This window comes from Amblyomma mixtum, chromosome 4, assembly GCF_055824585.1.
Source record: "Amblyomma mixtum isolate Tamu chromosome 4, ASM5582458v1, whole genome shotgun sequence".
NCBI lineage: Eukaryota > Metazoa > Arthropoda > Arachnida > Ixodida > Ixodidae > Amblyomma > Amblyomma mixtum.
Genome location: NC_143015.1, coordinates 151193669 through 151213428, shown reverse-complemented (window position 1 = coordinate 151213428; position 19760 = coordinate 151193669). Strand labels below are relative to the sequence as shown.

At 45.5% G+C, this 19760-nt stretch overlaps 2 protein-coding genes across 2 annotated transcripts in view; both read right to left on the bottom strand.

The window, feature by feature from the left end:
* LOC149348789 (uncharacterized) overlaps positions 1-11720 on the bottom strand; it is a 31680-nt gene extending 19960 nt beyond the window's left edge. Inside the window, exons 1-6 of the mRNA XM_089585909.1 lie at positions 11522-11720; positions 10231-10246; positions 8981-9075; positions 7312-7491; positions 6171-6393; positions 4690-4843 (exon numbers count right to left, since the gene is read on the bottom strand). Of these exons, the coding sequence (XP_089442035.1) occupies positions 4690-4843; positions 6171-6393; positions 7312-7491; positions 8981-9075; positions 10231-10246; positions 11522-11720 (867 nt within the window). The remainder of the gene's footprint in view (positions 1-4689; positions 4844-6170; positions 6394-7311; positions 7492-8980; positions 9076-10230; positions 10247-11521) is intronic.
* Positions 11721-18466: 6746 nt separating this feature from the next.
* The window catches only part of LOC149348788 (uncharacterized), a 47246-nt gene continuing 45952 nt past the window's right edge, over positions 18467-19760 (bottom strand). The window contains exons 8-9 of the mRNA XM_089541848.1: positions 19539-19664; positions 18467-18676 (exon numbers count right to left, since the gene is read on the bottom strand). Coding sequence (XP_089397974.1) covers positions 18467-18676; positions 19539-19664 — 336 coding nt within the window. The remainder of the gene's footprint in view (positions 18677-19538; positions 19665-19760) is intronic.

Sequence of the window (19760 nt, the reverse complement as noted above, 5' to 3'; positions counted from 1 at the left end):
GCTGCCACGTGCTGTAGGCAGCCAGTAGGCAGGCTCGCGCAATTTTCCTCTTCATCCTCCTTTCAGTCGCAACAGCAACAACACACCATTGTATGGGAGGTCCGTGCAAATCATTGTTTGCTCTTATGGCAACATTAGGCCACGGTAGCCATATTTTTTTGAAGGCAGGCGGCTTGGGGAAAAAGAACGCGGTACACGGACTATAGCCAAGACCACCACCTCGCAGCTGTATGGTGGCGACCGCATTGAATAAAAATCAGCACATACGCACACAAACACGCTGCACCACTGCGCCAGGCGTGGTATGACAACTCCCAGGTGTCTTTTAATGTCAAATAAAGAAAACCGGATTCTGCAATGCGCGAACGAACTCATTTAACTCTGTCGCGTCATATCTATAGGGCGGACCCTAATTGTCCCCTTTAATTTTAAGGCGAAAGCCTTTAATGCCTCAACGTTGTAAGCAGGAGTTGTCGACAGAAATGTGACGCTTTTAAACAGGCCAAAATGATCGTGACGTCACAGTGCGCAAATTTCAAACGGGGCCAATGTTACATTGGCTAGTAACCATGCAACCAATTAAAAGGATGGTATAGTGATGCTCCAAGTAAAATAAATCATGTAATGAATAAAGCACATTAGGAAAATGGTCGAGTTGGGGAATCGAACCAGGGGCTCCGGAGTGCGAGACGACCACGCTAACCGTTCCGCCATGCCAGCTCGATGGTTTGGAATGAACAAAGGCGCGAGTTGACTTGTAAAAGAGAGCAAATAAAGTTTATCCTATCCTTGTGAATACGGTGTCTTCGTTCATTCCCATCTTCCTCCCTTTCCTTACGGCGAGGTTCAGGTGTCCACCGAGATATGCGAGACAGATACATTTCCTTTCCTCAAAAACCAATTTACCGACGAGCAAGGCGTAGAGCCGAACGGGCGATGGCGTTCTGTGGACTCCCTGGCAGCGTCCCAAGACGCTGCAGCGTTCCACTCTTACAGGCGAAGCTTAACATCTTATCCACACATCAGTGACACAAGCAGCAACACCGCGCTTAAGGTTTTCGTCCCACCACACTTTAGGTAAACGACGAATAAAATTATTTGCGAGTTCACGCTAGTCCCGTTCACTGTCACGTCGATGTCTTTTTCGCAGTTTCGCTACAGTGAAGGATCAACCCGCCCAAGAGCGTGTTATCTTTAACCATACAAACTTGAGGGTTGGGCTTTCATTGATGAATCTTAGATCATAGCAGGTATCAAGGATGCATGAAATTACAGGAAACGTAGCCTTTGTGGTTTCCACCAGATGGCCAAACACAGTTAAACTACCACACCTCTCTCGTCGTGCAATGGTCCTTCATCGCCATCCTAGAAACCTTGATGTCTGCTCCCTTTTGAGGAAGTAATTGAAGCCTTCTTTCTCGGGGCATTTTTTCTAACCAGTTAAACACTTTTACTTCTTAGAACCTGGCAGTGGTTTGTATTGGCCCAATGCACGTACATTTATGCCTAGTGGTCTTATGATTTTTTTTTTAAGCAGTGGGACGTTTGTGAAGGCAGGTCTTGGAAGAATTGAGAAGCAACTCTTGACGTCACAGGATGCTTAATATGCGCAGTATGGGACCATCATCAGTCAAATCTTTCTCTCACTATTGAGTACACCGAAAAAAATGCGCAGCAATATTCTTCCTTCCTTTAGCGTTGCTTCGATTCAAGCGTCAAAAACAGAAATAAGAATTTGTACTTCATCTCACAAGCTGTTTGCAGCACTGTGAAAGGTAGAGCTCTCTCGTCCAATTAGGGCCAAGGAAGACGACCAATAGTCTCTCGAATATATGCGCATGTGTGACTGTATTTTGAGCAGTTAATTATTGCAGTGATTGAAAAGATGGTTCGGTATGGTGTTTCGCAAGTACAGTGAACGTTTCATGCGCTGGTTAAAATAGCATACAAAGTCAGCACGAACACAGCACTGCGGAGTCCTGCTGCGAAGTGTACGTTGCCATTCTTACACATCACACCCGCCGAGTCAGGCGAATCTCCTGCTCGCAGCAGCTGGAGACTAGTGTTCTTTCCCTCCCAGAGGTGGAGCCACCAGTCCAGGGTAAGTGCGCCGAGGAACATGTTTCGTAGCGCGCGGCGTTCTGATTGGCTCAGATCGCCGCAGCCTTCACAGAGCATATAATGTTCCATCTCTTGATTCAAGCCGCCATAAAAAAATTCCGGGGGCACTTTGACTGTCTAAAGTGGGTAGAGGCGGAAGCGTTTTCCGCACCACCTTCGCTGTTTCTGTGGCCCTGGTGGCGTCACATATAATTGAGTACTAATTACTAAGTGATGGCAAATCACTAATTAATTGCTAATTACTGATTAATGCCTGAATACTGATTAACTGCTAATTAATGACGCTTAAGCTCCGCCTTTAGGAGTGGAACGCGACAGCGCGTTGTAGCGCTGCCAGGGAGTCCACCTAACGCCACCACCCGTTCGGCGCGATGCCTTGCCCTTTGAACGCAACGCTTTTTGAGGAAAGGAAATGGCGCAGTAATTCTCTGTCATCTCGGTGGACACCTGAACCGCACCGTAGAGGAAGGGAGGAAGTGGGAGTGAAAGAAGATAGATAAAGAGGAGCCGTAATGAAGAAAATGAAAATTGTATTTGAGGAAAGGAAATTACGCAGTAACTGTCTCACATATCTCGGTGGACACCCGTCAAAATTCAGGGGGGCACTTTTTTGAACTAAAGTGTGGTCACTGATGTGTGGTTAAGATGTTAAGCTTCGCCCCTAAGAGTGGAACGCGACAGCGTCTTGCAACGCTGCCAAGGAGTCCATAGAACGCCATCGCCCATTCGGTTCTACGCCTCGCTTGTCGGTAAATTGGTTTTTGAGGAAAGGAAATATATCTGTCTCTCATTTGTCGGTGGACACCTAAACCTCGCCGCAAGGGAATGGAGGAGGATGAGAGTGAGTGAAGACACCGTATTCACTAGACGCGCCTTTGTTCATTCCAAACCATCGAGCTGGCATGGCTGAGTGGATAGCGTGCTCGTCTGTCACGCCGAAGACCGGGGTTCGATTCCTGAGCTCGACCAATTTCTTAATCGCTTTTATTTATTTATATGGCCTGACTAGTAAAGCTAATTAGGCTAATTGGGTAATTAAGCAATTAACTAAGGTCAGTCCCTCTTACTTAGAGCATCACTATACGATCCCTTCAATTGGTTGCATGGTTACTAGCCAAAGTGCAATTGGCCCCGTTTGAAATTCGCGCACTGTGACGTAACGACCGTTTCCACCAATTGAAAAGCGTGACATTTTCTGTCGACAACTGCTGCTTACAACGATGAGACATTAAAGGCTTCCGCCTTAATATAGCTTTAATTTTATCCTTCACCAGTTAGAAACTTTAATTATGTCTGCTAAACGTGTTTCTCACCGCCTTAATCAAGATTAAGGAGTTAACACACCATCTGGCCGTACAAAAGCGCACCATAAACGATTTTTTTTCTAGACATCGAAGGACCGGAGTCACTTTCCTTCCATCGCATTTCAACACTAATCCAACGCATTTCAAGCTACTCACTGAAAATATCATCGACATTTTGTAAAGACCCACCTTTCACTTAATACCACACTTGGAGCATTTGAGGTATAACTGAATGAATGGGTGAATAATTAAAGTTTTTGGTTTATAGGGGTTTAAAGTCCCAAACACAAGAAATACACCATTAACACAAGAAAAACTAAGTTAATGCGTTTTAGTACCCGCTGTCACGTTTTGTCAAACACCTATACCACCAGTAATACTGAAATAGAGTCTGTTACATCTTTCAAATACTTAGGAGTGTATTTAACCCGTACTCTGTCCTGGAGCACTCATACCAATCACGTTCTGACTGACACATATAAAATTTTAGGTTTTATTCGTCGGTCACTTTATAAAGCTAACAAAGATACACGACTAATTGCTTATACCACGCTGATCAGACCGAAGCTCGAATATGCGTCATTCATTTGGTGCCCTCATCAACAGTACCTTATTAACAAGTTAGAAACCCTGCAAAACAGGGCCAGCCGATTCATCGCGCGTCAGTACTCGCGTTTCTCAAGCGTGACCGTAATAAAAGAGAACCTTAACCTTCCTACGTTGGAAAGCAGACGTAAGATATCACGCCTTGCCTTTTTTCATAAATTATATTTTGACCCCACACCCTACTCCGAACCGCTAATTAGGCCTGCCATGCGCACATTTCATCGACTTGACCACAATAAAAAAGTCGAACCTCCATTTGCGCGAACTGACGCAGTCAGATTCTCGTTTCTTTACCTAGCGATAAGGGAATGGAATGCCCTCCCCCATTCTGTAGTTAACACTATTGATCGCGACCAGTTTCTTTCAATACTAAAAGATAGTGGGGCAGAGTAGGTATGTAAGATTTACCTTTTGATTTACCTGTCGTCTTTTGTTCTTTGTATATCTTTGTATTTGTATTGTGTTCTTTGAATTTATGCATTGTATTTTGATCTTTGTATTTCTTTCGTGATGTTTCCCCCCTATGTAATGCCCAGGTGGGCCTTTAGGGTAAATAAATGAAAAAAAAAACCGACTCAGGCTATAAGGGACGTCGTAGTGAAGCGTTCCGGAAATTTCTACCACCTTGAATAAATAATAAATATGTAAATATAAGTACCTTGAGGCAGTCCATGGCTGCATTCACTTCCGTCGCCTTCAGGTTTGAGGTGGGAGTGTCCAGGATGCCGAAGTGGAAGATTTCGCGATCCCAGAAATAGCCCAGCGGCGATCGGCTGCCAACTCTCAGGTTAGGCTTCAGGTGTCTCGCGTTTCTGCATTACGGAAGAATAATATCGAGTCGTTAGAGCGCGGAACGATTGCAGCCGCCGTGTGCACCTTTTAACCATCTTTCATGGCGTCGTGCACTCAAAGAATGCCGTATTTTCAGTCGCTACAGTAAAACTAAGTGGACAATAAATTAGCAGTTATTAACGGACTTCATATAGGCTGTCAGCGCAGTCAGGAAACGAACTGAGTAACAAGGACAAGACCGAGAGAAAAAAAAGCACAGACAAATGGGTGGTGTGCTCCTGTTCTTAGCCAAGTCCCATCCTTGCTGGGTCGGCCTTTTAAGGCGAAAGCCTTTATAAGCTCATGACTCGTCGGCGTGTGCGTCCGCAGTTGCCCCACCCTAACTGTCAGTCAGATTGAGGACGCCATCAACGTGGCTTAGTATGTCGTAATGCGAAATTCACACCTTAGCGGTCAAGTAATTAAAAACTGAGAACCTGATTAACATGGCATCGTATGTAATAACAGGAAAATAATTAAGAATGCTTGAAAATAGATCAAGAGAATTAATACAAAAAAAGGAAAAATGACGTCATCGACGAAGTGTAGCATGTCGTAACACGAAATTAATAATTAGTTTTTACGAATTAAAAAGTAATACAATAATTAACAAAACTGATGACGTCATGAAATGGCGTAGTATGTCAACCGGAAATGTGACGTCACAACCTATGACTCGCCTTTTGAAGTTGGTGAACTGAAGTTACACGAACCAGATCTCGAAGCAGATTGAGAAACAAGAAACTTAAAAGTATGCACTATACCACCGCTCTCCTTAGGCCGCCATTCCAAGCAGACAGCGTACACGTCTCAGACGTGACCGCAACCTACTGACGAGTCAGAATTGACGCGTGGTACTGCTCTGCCCTGCATACCGTATAGTGGGGCTCCTCGTAGTACTGCTCTACTCCTCCCTCATGACGAAAACAAGATCGCTTGGCGAAACTATCTGTAGCGTATAGTTAGGCTCCCTTCCATCGTTTTTTGTTTGCTTTGCTTAAAGTATCCTCCAGTATTTATGCAGAGCGTAAGAAACAATTAACGTCCTCAAGGAAATGCGTGAGAAAGATTTCATTCCTACGAGATTGCCGAGCTGAAATCATTTGTTACTATTATAAGACCTGACCAGGACACCTAAAATGCAGATATATTAAAAATAGACTTCTCGTACACTAAGGGATTTTGTGCTCCACATCGACGAACGGCGTTCCAAACACGAACGTGTTCACTCCACATTCATTATTGCCAGGAAGCCGTTAGAGGCGAAAATCGCTCCACACGTGAATGCTAGGGATGGCGGTTGCTTACTTGAAAGCGAATGCGATTCCGAAAGCGGTGGTCCTGTACGTGTTGTAAGAGTCGATAAATATTCGTAGGTCATTCTGGAATCCAGCGGGATCCAGGAGTATGTTGCGGCCATCCTTGTACATCGAGTCGTAGAAGACGTAGTCACAGAGCCCATCATCGGGGAGCATGGCCGCGCTGCTAATTTTGGATCCTACGGTGCACACCATGGGCCGTTCGTTCAGGGCTGTTCGAAACGAAGAGAGCGACAGCATATATGAAAAGCAGCTTGAACTTGGACAGCCCGTTCATTGATTGAACTGCAGCAAGAAGTTGGGTATGGGCAGACAGCTCAATTAAAATCAAACAAACAGGGCCTTCACAGAGGTGCGCTGCGTGATGAATTAAACCGACATAATGGTATTTTTTGTACGAGTTCATTTGAGGTTTGAAAATTCTGCGAGAGAATTGAGAGCTACAGGTGCGAGGGAACAACGAAAGGACAGAACCAAGAATGATTTTATTGCGTAAGCAATACTACGCCAGGTTTCAAGCCGTCGCGTAGCTCACGGCGGTGGCCACGGTTGACCTTCAGCCGCAGCGAGGTCACTGATGGAGCGCCGTTGCCATAGCAACCGTTTCAGCCGCGCTCCACCAGGCTCCACGCTGCTTACGCAACTTGCCCGGTTTAACCAGAGCTAAACCTGAGCTAATTTTTCTTTCCTCAGAAACCACAATTGTTTTCTTTCACGCACCACTACTTCCTCCTCCGCGTTAACTTCCTAGCCCTCCGGAATTAGTTATCGCTCTCCCCAGCAGCACATCTAATCTGCCCAATATTGGAAATGTATTGGCAAATGACGGTCCTACAAATGACCATAGTGAAACCAATATTGGGCCAATATTGGACCGATGGAAATTTATTGACAAATGACGGTCCTACAAAGGACCAGAGTGCAACCATTCATTTCCGATATTGGGCCGATTACCTGTGCTGCTTGGGCTACTTTAATCCTTGGCTGTGCTCTTCTATCTGCTATAGCTCTGCCACTTCACCGTGCTCTTCGCTTTGCTATAGTTCTGGCGGTTACGCCGACAACGACGACGACGAAGAGCTGCACTCTAAAACGGCACTGCGATGAAAGGCCTCCTGCGTGGGACTTACCCTGACGCGGCGAGAGGGTAGAGGGGGTGGGCGGCGCAGCCGTTGTGGATTCCGGTGGCAGCGTAGGCGTGGTTGTGACGCTCTTTCGTGGGGTCTCGTGGACGATATACACCGACACGTCGGCGTTTCCCACGTCCCCGAAGTCATCTTTAGTCGATTCGGTGGGATAGGCTGAGGGTACTGCGTGCACATTAAAAAAAAAAACACATTTCATGTGCGTCGTGTCATAGGGTGATACAAAACTTGAAAAGTGGCAACACACACTGACAAGATCAAAAACAGACACACACTCAAGAAGCAGCGAGAAGCTATGAACTCTTATCCACTCGAGACACTGGAAGTTCATAATTTTCGTCGAAAATAAAACATAGGAAATATCAACCAGATTAATTCACAACTTTTCCGGATCTTTGTTTTCTGCAACCATGTCAGTGGGATTGATGCGCTGTTGCGTTACCTTCCTGCTATTTTGAGGCAGAGTTGAAAGGGTCCTGAATACAAAGATAACACGATGCTGTGAAGAGCGATTGAAAAGCTAGACAAGAAACTTCTGAGCATAATTTAGCGTTATGAATCCAGGCATGGTAATGATAATGCAATACGTGACATTCTTGAAGTTGATTTGCTTTATTAAAATGAATCGACAGTTTGGACCCTCGATGTCAACGCACGAAAGCAGTGCCACTTGTCTTAGATGGTGAAAATATTCCGCAGCCCATCAGTACAGCGCGCTTCATATCTGAGGTGCAGCTTAGGAGCGGTAGACTCTGAGGTCGAATTAAAGTTCACCTTTACTGACTGAAATGCAAAGAGGCTACTTTTATTGTTAAAGGAGCTATCATAAGCTTGAAAAGACATACACTAAAACTCAGATGTTGCGGATGGAGGTCGCCACATTTTTTTTTAAGCACGAGCTATATAACGGTTAAGGAGAGTATACGGGCGCACAGTTGTGTGACGTCACTATCCTCTTGCCTGGCGTCGCAGTCAGGAGCAACGGGTGCGGAGTCCCCGTAGCAGCTGTTATGACGTCACAGCGCCTAGAAGTGGAGGCACAACGTCTACCACTCCAGAATTATTCTGACCTCTTCGCCGCCTGAAGAAGTTCGCGCAAGGAAGATTGCGCAACAACGGAAGCATTGCAAAAGCTAGTGGAAGTGGAAGAACCCGCAGCATCATCCGCCAATAAATCAACCACTCTTGAGAAACACTGCGCCTCTTGAGGTAAAGCGACGAACGAGTTTGAATGGGATAGGATAGGATAACTTTATTCGGCTCTAGCACAAGGTTTTTTTATGTGGTCAGATGAGTCCATCCGCAACGGTCGGTTGCCCCGATTCCAGGGCTCCGCTGGATGCTGCCGTCAGCTGAGCTCGCCGTATCAAACCGATCTGGTCATCGCGGCAGTCGCTGGAGAGCAGACCCTCCCATTGCTCCACACTTGGGTTTGGTATAACTGGGACGATGTCGACTTTTTGACATGCCCATGTGATGTGATACAGTGTAGGCTTTTCATGGCACCACGCCTCTTATATCTATACCATAAGCGATAGCGCTCGATGGATTTGATCATGAGTTACGCCAGAGTTTAGCTTAGCAAATCTTTTTTTTTTGTTTACGGTCCTCTGAGGGAAAATCGCACAGCTATCCAAACTATAAAATTGCTTACCACTCAGGAGCATCACCACAGTTGCGACGACTCCAGTGAGAAGTACGATGAACAAGGCTGCGAACATCACCATTTTAAACAAGTTGGGCTTTTCCCTGCGAGAAGACAAGTGACAAAAAGTAGCATTATCTTAGATAGCCTTTAAATTTGGACAGTGTAGCGTGCTTTTTTTGCCAACACTGGACGCTTAGCTGTTCTTTTGTCATTCTGCTCCACATCAAACTACAACTTTCTGTAAGCCCTAACAATACACCGTTCATACTCTAGTATTGGTCAAGCGCGCTTTGTCACTAGCTTGTACACAATGAGGTCGCATTTTCGGTTCCCACGCTAGAAAGAAATTTGCATTCAGCGTAAGATCTTGGCGACGTTTACCGCAAGCGGAAACTCTGCCTAGTCTATTTTGTGCGTGTTACGTACCTTGTGTGAGTGGACGCATACAATGCAGTTGGTTATCTGCGCAAGCTGAAACTCACCTCTACATGAGAAAACCAGAAAGGAAGATTTTTTTGCCAACATTTTTTTTATTATTTTATCTCTTTACTTCCTTAGCTTCCATGTAAAACGTTTTTAAAAAAGCAGTAAAATGCAAAGACTCGCTGAACTGGGACACATGTTGAAAACGCGACCCTTACACGGGCGTCACTCATAGTAAACAAAAAAAGCTAGTTTTATGGGCCTAGGGAAAAGGCGAACGTGGAAGTGATCCCACTTTCCAGATGCTAGAAGAGTTAAAATGGAAACCAGTCTTGAGGAAGCGAAACTTTTTACACGATAGAGCATTGCTTTGAAATTGTGCGCGTATCCTCACGCTGATGTCATCCTTACTTCTCCTGCCAGAAATCTACTCTTCCTTGGAAGTTTTTCTAAAGCGCATTTGATTAATCGCGTTTTAGAAGACAGTGCAAGAAAGACATCTATAAAGGAACGAGTATATGCATGTGTTCATAGGAAAGCTACGTCGCACGGGTGTCTGCGAAAAGATCATATAGAACACATATGTCTCTGTTGTACACATTACATTAATGCTCGACGGACAGCACAAAGGTTACACGGAGTGCTCCTAACACAAAAGAACTTGCTGATGCGATTCAGCTGCCAGGGAATGAGAGACGACAAAGAGAACGTTTCAAAGGAGTCTCGCTTACGAAGGCTGGCCGCCTAAAGTAGTAATCTTTACCGGGCTTTCCATTTTACAAGGTGAGAAACAAATCAGAAGATTACTGAGTCATCACTGTTGCATTACTTACATGTCATCTTTCCAGACTGAAAAAAAAAACAAAAAAAAGGCTTAGGAGGCAGATTAAACGCTCCAGCATATAGTGCGAGTTCGAGAAAGAATGCTCGTTCAACAGGCCTGTAATTCAACGTGGTCACCTCATATGAAGAAACTGTCACCTTTCCTTTTTATGTGGTTAACTACTTCAGCTAGTAGCATACATCTACTACCCAGCTGTTGCTCCATATCCCGAAAGGTGCCGCTACGACATTGTCATAATAACAAAACAACACAAGATTCATGTTTTTAAGTAAGACGACCTGAAAAGTGCAGGTTCATAAAACAGTAGCACACTAATGTCGCGAAGAGTTTTCATTCATACGCAACCCGTTGCAACTTGTAGTACCTGAGGCATAGGCGACATGGCCACAAAGACGCTTAACACTGCGCTCCCAGAAAATAAGTATATCCCTTACAAAAATCTTTTTAGACAGTCTATAGACTGTTCATAGACTTCTGTCTATAAAATCTGTAGACTCTCTGTACACAACCTTAGAGAACAGTCAATAGGCAATACAAATACTATAGATAGCCTATAGATTATCTATAGATTTATGGCCATACACTGTTAGTGGACTTGTTTATAGACATCCTAGAGACTATGAACAGACAAAAAGAAATATCTATAGGAAGGCAAGGCGCGAAAAAATCTTTGGGTTGGGACTCACTTCAAAAACGTAGGAAAGTACTGCGTTTAAAATTATTTCACAATATATTTCATTCTAGAACTGGAATAGACAGAACCAAATATATAGCCAACCCTGATTACGTGTCTTTACGTAGAGATCATTCACTTAAAGTTAAAGAATACAGGTGCCGGACTGACCTTTTTAAAATGTCTTTTTTCCCCAAAACTGTTTCGGAATGGAACAAGCTGCCTGAGGAAGTAGTGTCCATATTATCAAATGATTCATTTTCTTCCATGCTGTGACATTTTTTTGTGTATAATAATTCCGTGTTCTTTCTATCTCATTGTTATCTTTTTTTTTGTAACCACCTGCACGCGGTGGCATTTGTGTACTTTTTCTTCTACCCCCCCACTGTAATGCCAGCCAATGGCGCTGTGGGTATGATGATAAATAAATAAATAAATAAATAAATAGATAGAGTATATAAATAGTCTGTATACTGTCTAAAGACTATACATATCAGGGTAAACAAGAGAACATTTTTCTATAGTCACAACTGTACATTCGTCACGACTTAAAGCGTATCGAGACAAGCGTATCGAGGCAGCGATGCCAGCTGGCACAGTTGCATACTTGTTGACATGTAGGACTCCGGCTGGGTCTCGAAGGTCGTTAGGCCCGGGGTAGGCGCCACTTGCGTGTACGGCATGTGGACGTACCCAACCTGTCCGGCCGGTCCGTACGCGGCCTGCTGTGCAGGCTCATAGCCGTGCCGCAGGGTGTTTGGTAGAGCCACACCCGACGGGGAAGGGTAGGCACCGGTGTTTGCCATTCAGAGCGCACCTGCAGTCACAGGAAACTGCAGTGACAGGACAGTTTATTGGTGGGCGGACTCCACAGGTTAGGCTAAATTTCCACCATTTCAAACAAAGGGATCACGGACCCCTTTTCAGTATTGACGTCCCTGGTTCGAATAGAGAGCGGAACATATTTAAATCTAGTTTTTTTCAGAAACTGCTGCTTCTTTTGCTGGGGAGCGAACCCCGCCATGGGCAGAAAGACGAAAGGACATTGATTTACATAAAACAAAAACTCAATGGAGATCTCCTCTCTGTCTGTACAATAACAGGAATATATAGCCAGGACAGACTGAGGGGCTTGTTATTAGAACACATGGACCTGCATAGCGCAGAAAGATTACGCAAAAAAAGAACAGAAAGTGGTTTCTGGGACAATGGATACGTCTAGCGTGCAGAGAGAGGATAGGAGGACATGGGACGACTCGTGTATCCTAAGGGAGGAGGAAATCTGTTAGGCGTTTTGCAGCAGTTTCCATTAGTGAGACGTGTCACGTTTTTCGTAGTCCATAATAACGGGTGTTACTGACGTCAGAATCACGTGGCGAGAAAGCGCTCAGTCACTCAGCCGATCAAAAATTGGCTGTGGTTTAGCTCTGGTTAAATCTGGTAGAGCAGCGAGAGGTGCATACCCCTGGCTACGCTTAGGTTTCGCTTGAAAGACGCGCTGCTTACTTAACGGCTTGAACTCTATTGTTTGTACCAATGAAGACGCTCCGGTGGTCAGTAAAGTATTGAGACGCGCACAACTGACGAGGCGGGCGGCGTCTGCTCCACCGTCGGCGCAGCGGCGAGGCGCGCGGCGCGCACACCAGCTGCGTGTTCTGACGTCACTCCGCGGATGCACACAGCTGGCGCAGCGAGGTGCCACGGCTCAGCGCGCAGCCACGCTGACCTCGAGAAGCGGATGGTGTAGTGTAGCTCTCGCTACAATATCTTGGAGGAGCAGGTGGTTCTACAGAGGCAGTACTCAGAGGATCTTTCTGTATGCACATTGCCTAGAACGCGAGCGCAAGTGGAGGCTACGCGAAGATGTGCGGCTGCACAAGCGCATTGACTGCTTCAGCGGTTAGAGGATCCTGACGTGAGAGCTCCTAGTCCGAGATGAGATAAATGCACTAGGATCAGGAAGTACGCGCCCTCCCAAACGAAGCGGCCGGACTTGGAGAGCGGTGAACTGCGACTGTGTCACTTGGGTGTTCGAGCGCCAAAATAGCGCCCGTATAGCGCCATTAAATTCGTATTTGCTTGTTTGAAAAGAGATAGGCTTTCAAATATGCTGCGAATTTTACTGGTCAACTAGCCCATCATCAGTTACACCACAATGAGGCTAGGTTAGGCAGCTAGCGACGAAATTTGCAGTATATTTGAGGGGGCCCAGTTAAAGCTTTTATATGTACAAATATGAGCTACTACTACTTAGCGCGCTAGTAATTAAAACCTATATTTTATTTGAAGCAAGGTTGATTAAAGAGGCATACCGATTTAAAAAGCTTCTCCCGGCATGATAAGCAGGAGCCAATACCTCGCCTATTTTCAGTGCCTGTCAGATCACCCGCTTTACAGTGAGGGCAGCGCGGATGCCGCGTAAACCACTCACTCGCGATGTGGCGCTCTGCAGTGGAAGCCCCTAGGAGCCCTACGTTAAGTTACTCGGGCTGCGTCATTGCGCGTCGCTTCCTCTAGTCTCCGCGAAGTGGCGCCACGGGACGTCTCGCGAACAGCCTAAACTTGAATAGGCAGAAACGCCAGCGAGTACGGACGGGCGCAAGAAAATGGAAAAGGGAAGACTTCGTGCTCCTTTTCGGCTGATGGCACAGGCACTAAAGAGTCTAGGAGGCATTGGCTGAACACATGATGTTATCTTGATATTACCGATTGTTAACACTTTCTTGACACACAAAGGTCTCACCAGTTAGAAAATATTGAAAAAGAGTGTTACTGCATTTCGCACATTAACGTGGTACAGAGAAAACGCACGGTTACCGCACAAACCTCACGGGAACGTACGTCAGGAACGCACGTTGACGGACCGCCTTCCCCAGACACACACACAAACTCACACACTGTCCCCTCTCTCTCCCAAGCCGTGCTTAACAACGCCCTTCTGGCTCCCTAACGTAGGGGGCGCTAGCAAGCGGCTGGTAAGGAAAAGTCTACACGATGAGTGTGGAATACATGGCTACAGGCTCAAGTCGATGCTGCTGTCTACTTTCCCCCTTGGCCTAGAGTCTAATGGTCGAACGGCAGCTACGATGTGGTAATGAGAATACGTGGAACAGAATTATAAATAGAATTTCCTTTGCTAATCTTGTTTCACGCAGCACATGGGTGTCTTCGTGTTTTGCTTCCATCGAAATGTGACTGTTGCGGCTAGGACTCGCAGCCGAAAGCCTTAACCTGCTAATCGCCGAGACCTGAATGCACCTTTTGGGCCCGAGTATGACAACAGCTATGGATCTCCGCTGTGGCAAACAACGAAGAGATGGCTCACCCTGTAGGCTCGCCGAAAATGACCTTTAGAGGCGGAGGTGCTCGCTCGAAGCGTCCAGGGGATCTTTTCTGCTCGGTCGCTTGCCTTCAGCGCGCGCGCAAGAGTCGAAGCTCGCGGTTTTCGCCTTTCTTCTTCGTCGAAGCTTCGCACCGCTGGGCAGGAGTCCTGAGCCGCTCAGCAGCACCTAAATTTTAATAGGGAATGAAGGAAGGGAGAAAGAAGTGCCGTAGTGGGGGTCTTCAGAATGGGGGTCTTCAGTGGCGTTTCTTGTAGATAGTTCGCGGACAGTAAATCTGAATACAAGAGTTCCCGCACTTATAAGTGCGCATGACAAGCGCGGGAAATGCACGTAGGTTGGCATAATTTGGAGCTCCTCGAAGTTAAGTGTTGTCACCTGATGCAGTTTTGAAGTCGATAACTGCACTAATTTATTTCAGTCTAAAATATGAAGTTGTTAGCGACAATGCGCATTACAGCCTCGTTAGACAGTGAGTCATGAATCATATATATCGCATCATTGAAAAACATTGTCATACATGTTGGGGAGGAGGAATAACCGTAAATTTGACAGGACTGAAGGTCGAGAAGAGGACAGGACGAGCGGTACCGCTCGTACTGTCCTCTTCTCGATCTTCAGTCCTGTCAAGTTTGCGGTTATTCCTCCTCCCCAACATGTCTGTCCAACTGGCCCTAAGCTTCCCCTTATTGTCATACATCATCCCCATCATCTTCAATGGTGGCCTGTGAAGCTAAAACTGCTTCGTCCATGCGCCAGTTTCTTCTATTCTCTCCCCCCCCCTCCCCTCTTCACCCTTTCTGCCTTCTTGGCTCGGTTGGTCGCAGTGAAACCGGCAACTCAAGAGGTCGTGGAATTTAATGAGCTTGGAGGGAACGAATACGTGAATCTCGAAGGAGAAGCACGAGAAACTTTTTAGTTCTAGCATATGAAGTAGGGTTGTATTTACGGAAGAAATGTGTGATGGCGTCTAGGCTTCTGTGCACTGCAAAGCGCCGGGAAGGAGGCCCGAATAAGCATAATTTCAAAGTGTTTACAAAACAGGAACGCTTTCTAAAGAAGAAGAAATCGAACTCCATCGAAGGTGAACTCTGCGAAGCCTTGCTCGGTGGCATTTGAAGAGGCACGGAAGTGTATAGGCGAAATTATCAGAAGTCGAGTTTTACTCAAGGTGACGTCATCACCGAGTTGCTTCTTAGAAATCAATTTGTGATGAGAGACGCGCATATTGTCAATGCTTTATTCGACGATCAAGTCGCTGTTTTAAACGCTAGCGCAAAAATATTTCTTACAAGCTTTATAACTTCCTGTACCTGAAGATCGTGTAATTATAAAAAAAATTAAAAAAAATCAGCTTCTCTTTAGAGGAGCTGCTGATATACAACTCGCCTTAGGTGTCTGTGGGCATTAAGTGCATTGGGCGGCTGCATCGTGGCCCTATATTCCGAAGGGTGCGGTAACCGAGGAGGAAATTATTCAGGAAACAATGGTGAAGAAAATTATTTAGGAATAACTGTGGGCTTTCAGACAAAATGCATTAGACAGGGACATTATATAACATCTAGGAAGACTGAGAGAGATGTGTAAGAAAACAGAGAGAGAGAGAGATGTTTTGTTTTGAGAAAAAGGCCGAGAGGTCGGCTTGAAGGGTGGTCATCTTCACTGCTATCTGTACCAGGTAGGAGGAGGAGAAAAAAGTAGGTTGCGATGGGAGATGATGTGGACAGACAAGAGATGCCAATAAATGCAAGCATATTAGGAGCGTACCTAATTACAACCACGAGTCAAGACCTGTGTCGTCCAAGAAACTGAGTATTGCCCAGGTAGCCCTCAGAACTTTCATAATCTTTGTTCTTTCATGCGGGTTTCTCACCGAGCTCGAGGCTATTAAATTTTTCGGAGGGAGAGTCTGAAGAGCTAGACACGTTCTTGGATTTGAGCACCCTTCCGAGGTATTAAATTTTCTGCTCGGTGCAAATTAGCCGCGTAGCGCCTTCTAAATGTAATAGGACAATGTCTGCGAGAACAGACAACCGCACGAGAAAATAGCCTTTTCTTCGGTGTTTTCGTCCCGTTCCTCTGTATTTGAACGCATAAAACAGCAGTTCAAACACCTTTCAGAGATTTGAATTTTTTCTCCTTTCTTAAGAGAATGAAAAGCTAGCAGTTATCTGCCTTCACAATGTGTTACCTTTTAATTTGTATTCCAATATGCTTTAGAGCTATGCCCACGGCTCAAATCCCGCACTAAAAATAACTAATACTTTCTTTTTAACCAAGCCAAAAATTAGTCGACATTACAGACCAGCCTCCATGGCTGGTCTTCCTCTGTCCGAGTATTTTATACGCGCTGAAAAAATCAGTCTTCTGTTGCAAACTACAAAATCGCCCTTCTAAATACGCTTATTGATTGCCCTTGACTCTGTGTTATCTCTTAGGTTGCATTATAAACCATTTTAAAACCAAAACCGTCTGCATGAAGTATGGACCGGAAAAATGCCACCCAATCACATTAGAACCAATAGCCGGACATCATGGGCCATTCCAGACATTAGGCCATGCGTTAGGTGGCAGCCTAAATACCGCGGTGGGAGTGAATGGTACCTTGAAGCAGCTTTACGCAACCAATACGTATTCTACACGAGCTGCGAAGTCTCTAGCACGTACGTACTTCGTCGTTTTCTTCTCTTTTGTCCCTGTTGCTGCGCTGTTTTCTTCAAGTATGTACCAACTCGCTCAACTCGCCGTTTTACTGACGTACTTTGTCTGTGAGGATCAAACTCCTATTCTAAATGCTGGTAAACCAGAAAGAAAGGACCAACAGGAAACGAATCACTAGCGCCTTTGACAAGAGGTACAAAACTGATATCCCAAATGTTCAAATCCAAGATGGCGATCTGCATTGCAAGTGCTTAGTAAAATCTGGTGCAAAGTGACACCATGGCATCCTCCGCCTCGCTTGCGGTAGAATCAGGCTTCGATCCCCAGTGTCGCCGGGCACGCAACGGTTTTGTAATGAGTAGAAGATTTTATCCGGCTTAGTGGTCGGCTCTTCTAAAGGGAAATGTTTAAAGAGAAAATGTTTTTGAACAACACGCCTCCCCCCCCCCCCCCGCCCCCCTCCCCCCATTTTTTTTATGGATCATCGATCTTCGTAGTGTGACCGAAATCCGTCTTGTGCTGTAAGGAGACTGTGAGTAATTTTTTATCGTGGCACAATGAAGAATACTCTAAGCTTGCTCTGACAGTTGGGACTCGTATCAGTTGAACACCTTGCATCACTCATGTGAACTCCACTGAACTCTCAGAACTCATTTCAGCTCTTCAAGCGAACCACAAACTACCTTTTCAGGTTCAGGGGCACGAAACTCGTTTTGTCCCAAAGGGCGCAGGAGTGTTTGAAGCGGCTCTACCAAGCGCACTTCCCTTATAGGTGATATGCTTGGTGTGCTCTTTGATATGTTGCAAAGCATGATTTACAGGGGACCTTTTCTGTCCGTGATAATTTTTATAGCAACTCCCGGAGAAGTGAGGAGAAGCTGCTTGCAAGAGTGGAGCGTTACAGCCCTCGATGGTGAAAGAATGCGGAAGCAGCCACACGATGGGGGTATTGGTGGTTATGGCGCCGGATTGTGAGAAATGCTGACTCGCTGTCAGCACCAGGTCCTTAAATATCTTTGTGTGAAGAACTAAGCCTGAAATTGATGGTTTCACTAGCTCTGAAATGTGCCATGCTGATTTCGGCAGATTTCGCTACCTTGAATAAGTCTGTCTCCATAAGGCCTTCTAAAAACAAGCTCTCGCTATTTCTTCCGGTCGTTCAACTGTTAAAAATGACTTTCATGAACAAGAAAAGCATGTTCGCTTTATTCATTGGCGTAGACGTGCGAAATTACTGCATTGACAACTGGTATTAAGAACACCTAAAAATTAATTTTTGTTTTATTTCCGCTGGTTCTTGCGACACTACGAGGAAATCTATGGCAGACGGCTTTATTGCATTGTTGTGGCCTGTTTTATTCGCTTCCTAAGACCGTAGATTACAGGACTTAATCGATAACGAAAGCCTTCTAGTTTACGGCATAAAAGTAGCACCGAGATTGGAATGATGGAATGATTCTTTTAAAGCCCGTAAAGACGCAGCTGGTGTGGGCATGAGGGTAGGGAGAGGCGTAGAGGCGTTCTCGGCCCAGGTCTCTCCTCAAAAGAACTCAGGCGACGAGCTTCAGACATTTGGGTTCGTCAGCGTATGACTTGAACTTCGTCCTGAAGAACTCCACAATTCTTCGCAGCGCACGCAGCCTGGAGAAGCTCCCGTACTTGTTCATCAAGGAGCACGTGTTGGAGAAGTCCTCGTAGTCCAGATCAAACGCTGCGAGGCCGAACCATTGGTCCGTGTTCTCACCCTGCAGTCTGCACAGCTGCCTCGAAAGAGGGCATAATCGTCATCATCATCAAGAGCATCACACTCATCATCATGATCAATATGCTTAGATGTGCTGAGCTAGAGAAATGCGTCTCTCATTGACGAAATTCATCCTTATAGCGAATATACAGGTTATATAGAATTTCAGGAGCATAAAACTTTTTCTGACTGCCGTACCTTTTTTTATCCTTTTGTTCCCTTGGAGTACACTTTCCAATTCACTGCAGTTGATAGCAGATTTTATTTTTATGCGAAAGGAGTTTAAATGTCGTAATGGTCTGCACGAGGGGAAGGTAGTACAACAGGAGAAAAAAGCACGTGTACTAAAGGACAAACCGTAAAAAGTCCGATACAGTAAAAGGCGATGGAAACAAAATGAAAATCCTCAATTCGCGTCAATTCTTGGCTTCGGTAGATTCTAAAAACCTTCCTGATGTTGAACCTAGTAACTAGTGCGAAAACACTCCCACAGTTCCGTGAATGCGATGAGCAGGTTTGTTCAATATTTCACAACATCCCTGCAAGTGGTGCAAGAGCTCTCTACAAACAAGTGAAATAGAGAGGATTTAGCGCGATTGCTTCAGACTTTTTACGGGATTCCTTTGAATGCGTTTGCGTGTAAGTAAATTGTATCTGCTTGCTAAAGCTTTGTTTTAATTCAAGCTCTTGCTTTGTCAGTCCTGTAGGCTACGTATGGAATTTTTTCTTGCAGGCTCTGCGTGATTTCCTTTCAATTTTGGTAATGCTTTTCTTTGGGCTGCATTCATTATCTTCTGGTTACGGAGCCTGCGTTTATAACGCAAGCTTGACGAAGGATTCTGTGTTCAAAAGAATGAGAACACATCTCGTTGCTCCACCTTTTTGCAGAAGCCAGCTTCGTTATCGTAGGCCAAGGCGCGCCGCTGGGAGGCCTGTTGAGCCAGTACGGCGCCTTGCTCCGGGCTGTATGTGAAGCGTTCCTCGAAGTCTGGGTCGTGGCATATCTGTAGCGGCCCCGACAAAAAAAAAAAGAAAACCGAAACAGGGAGGAGACCGAGGGATTGTCAATGACGACGAAGAGGTCAATTTAGTCTTTACTT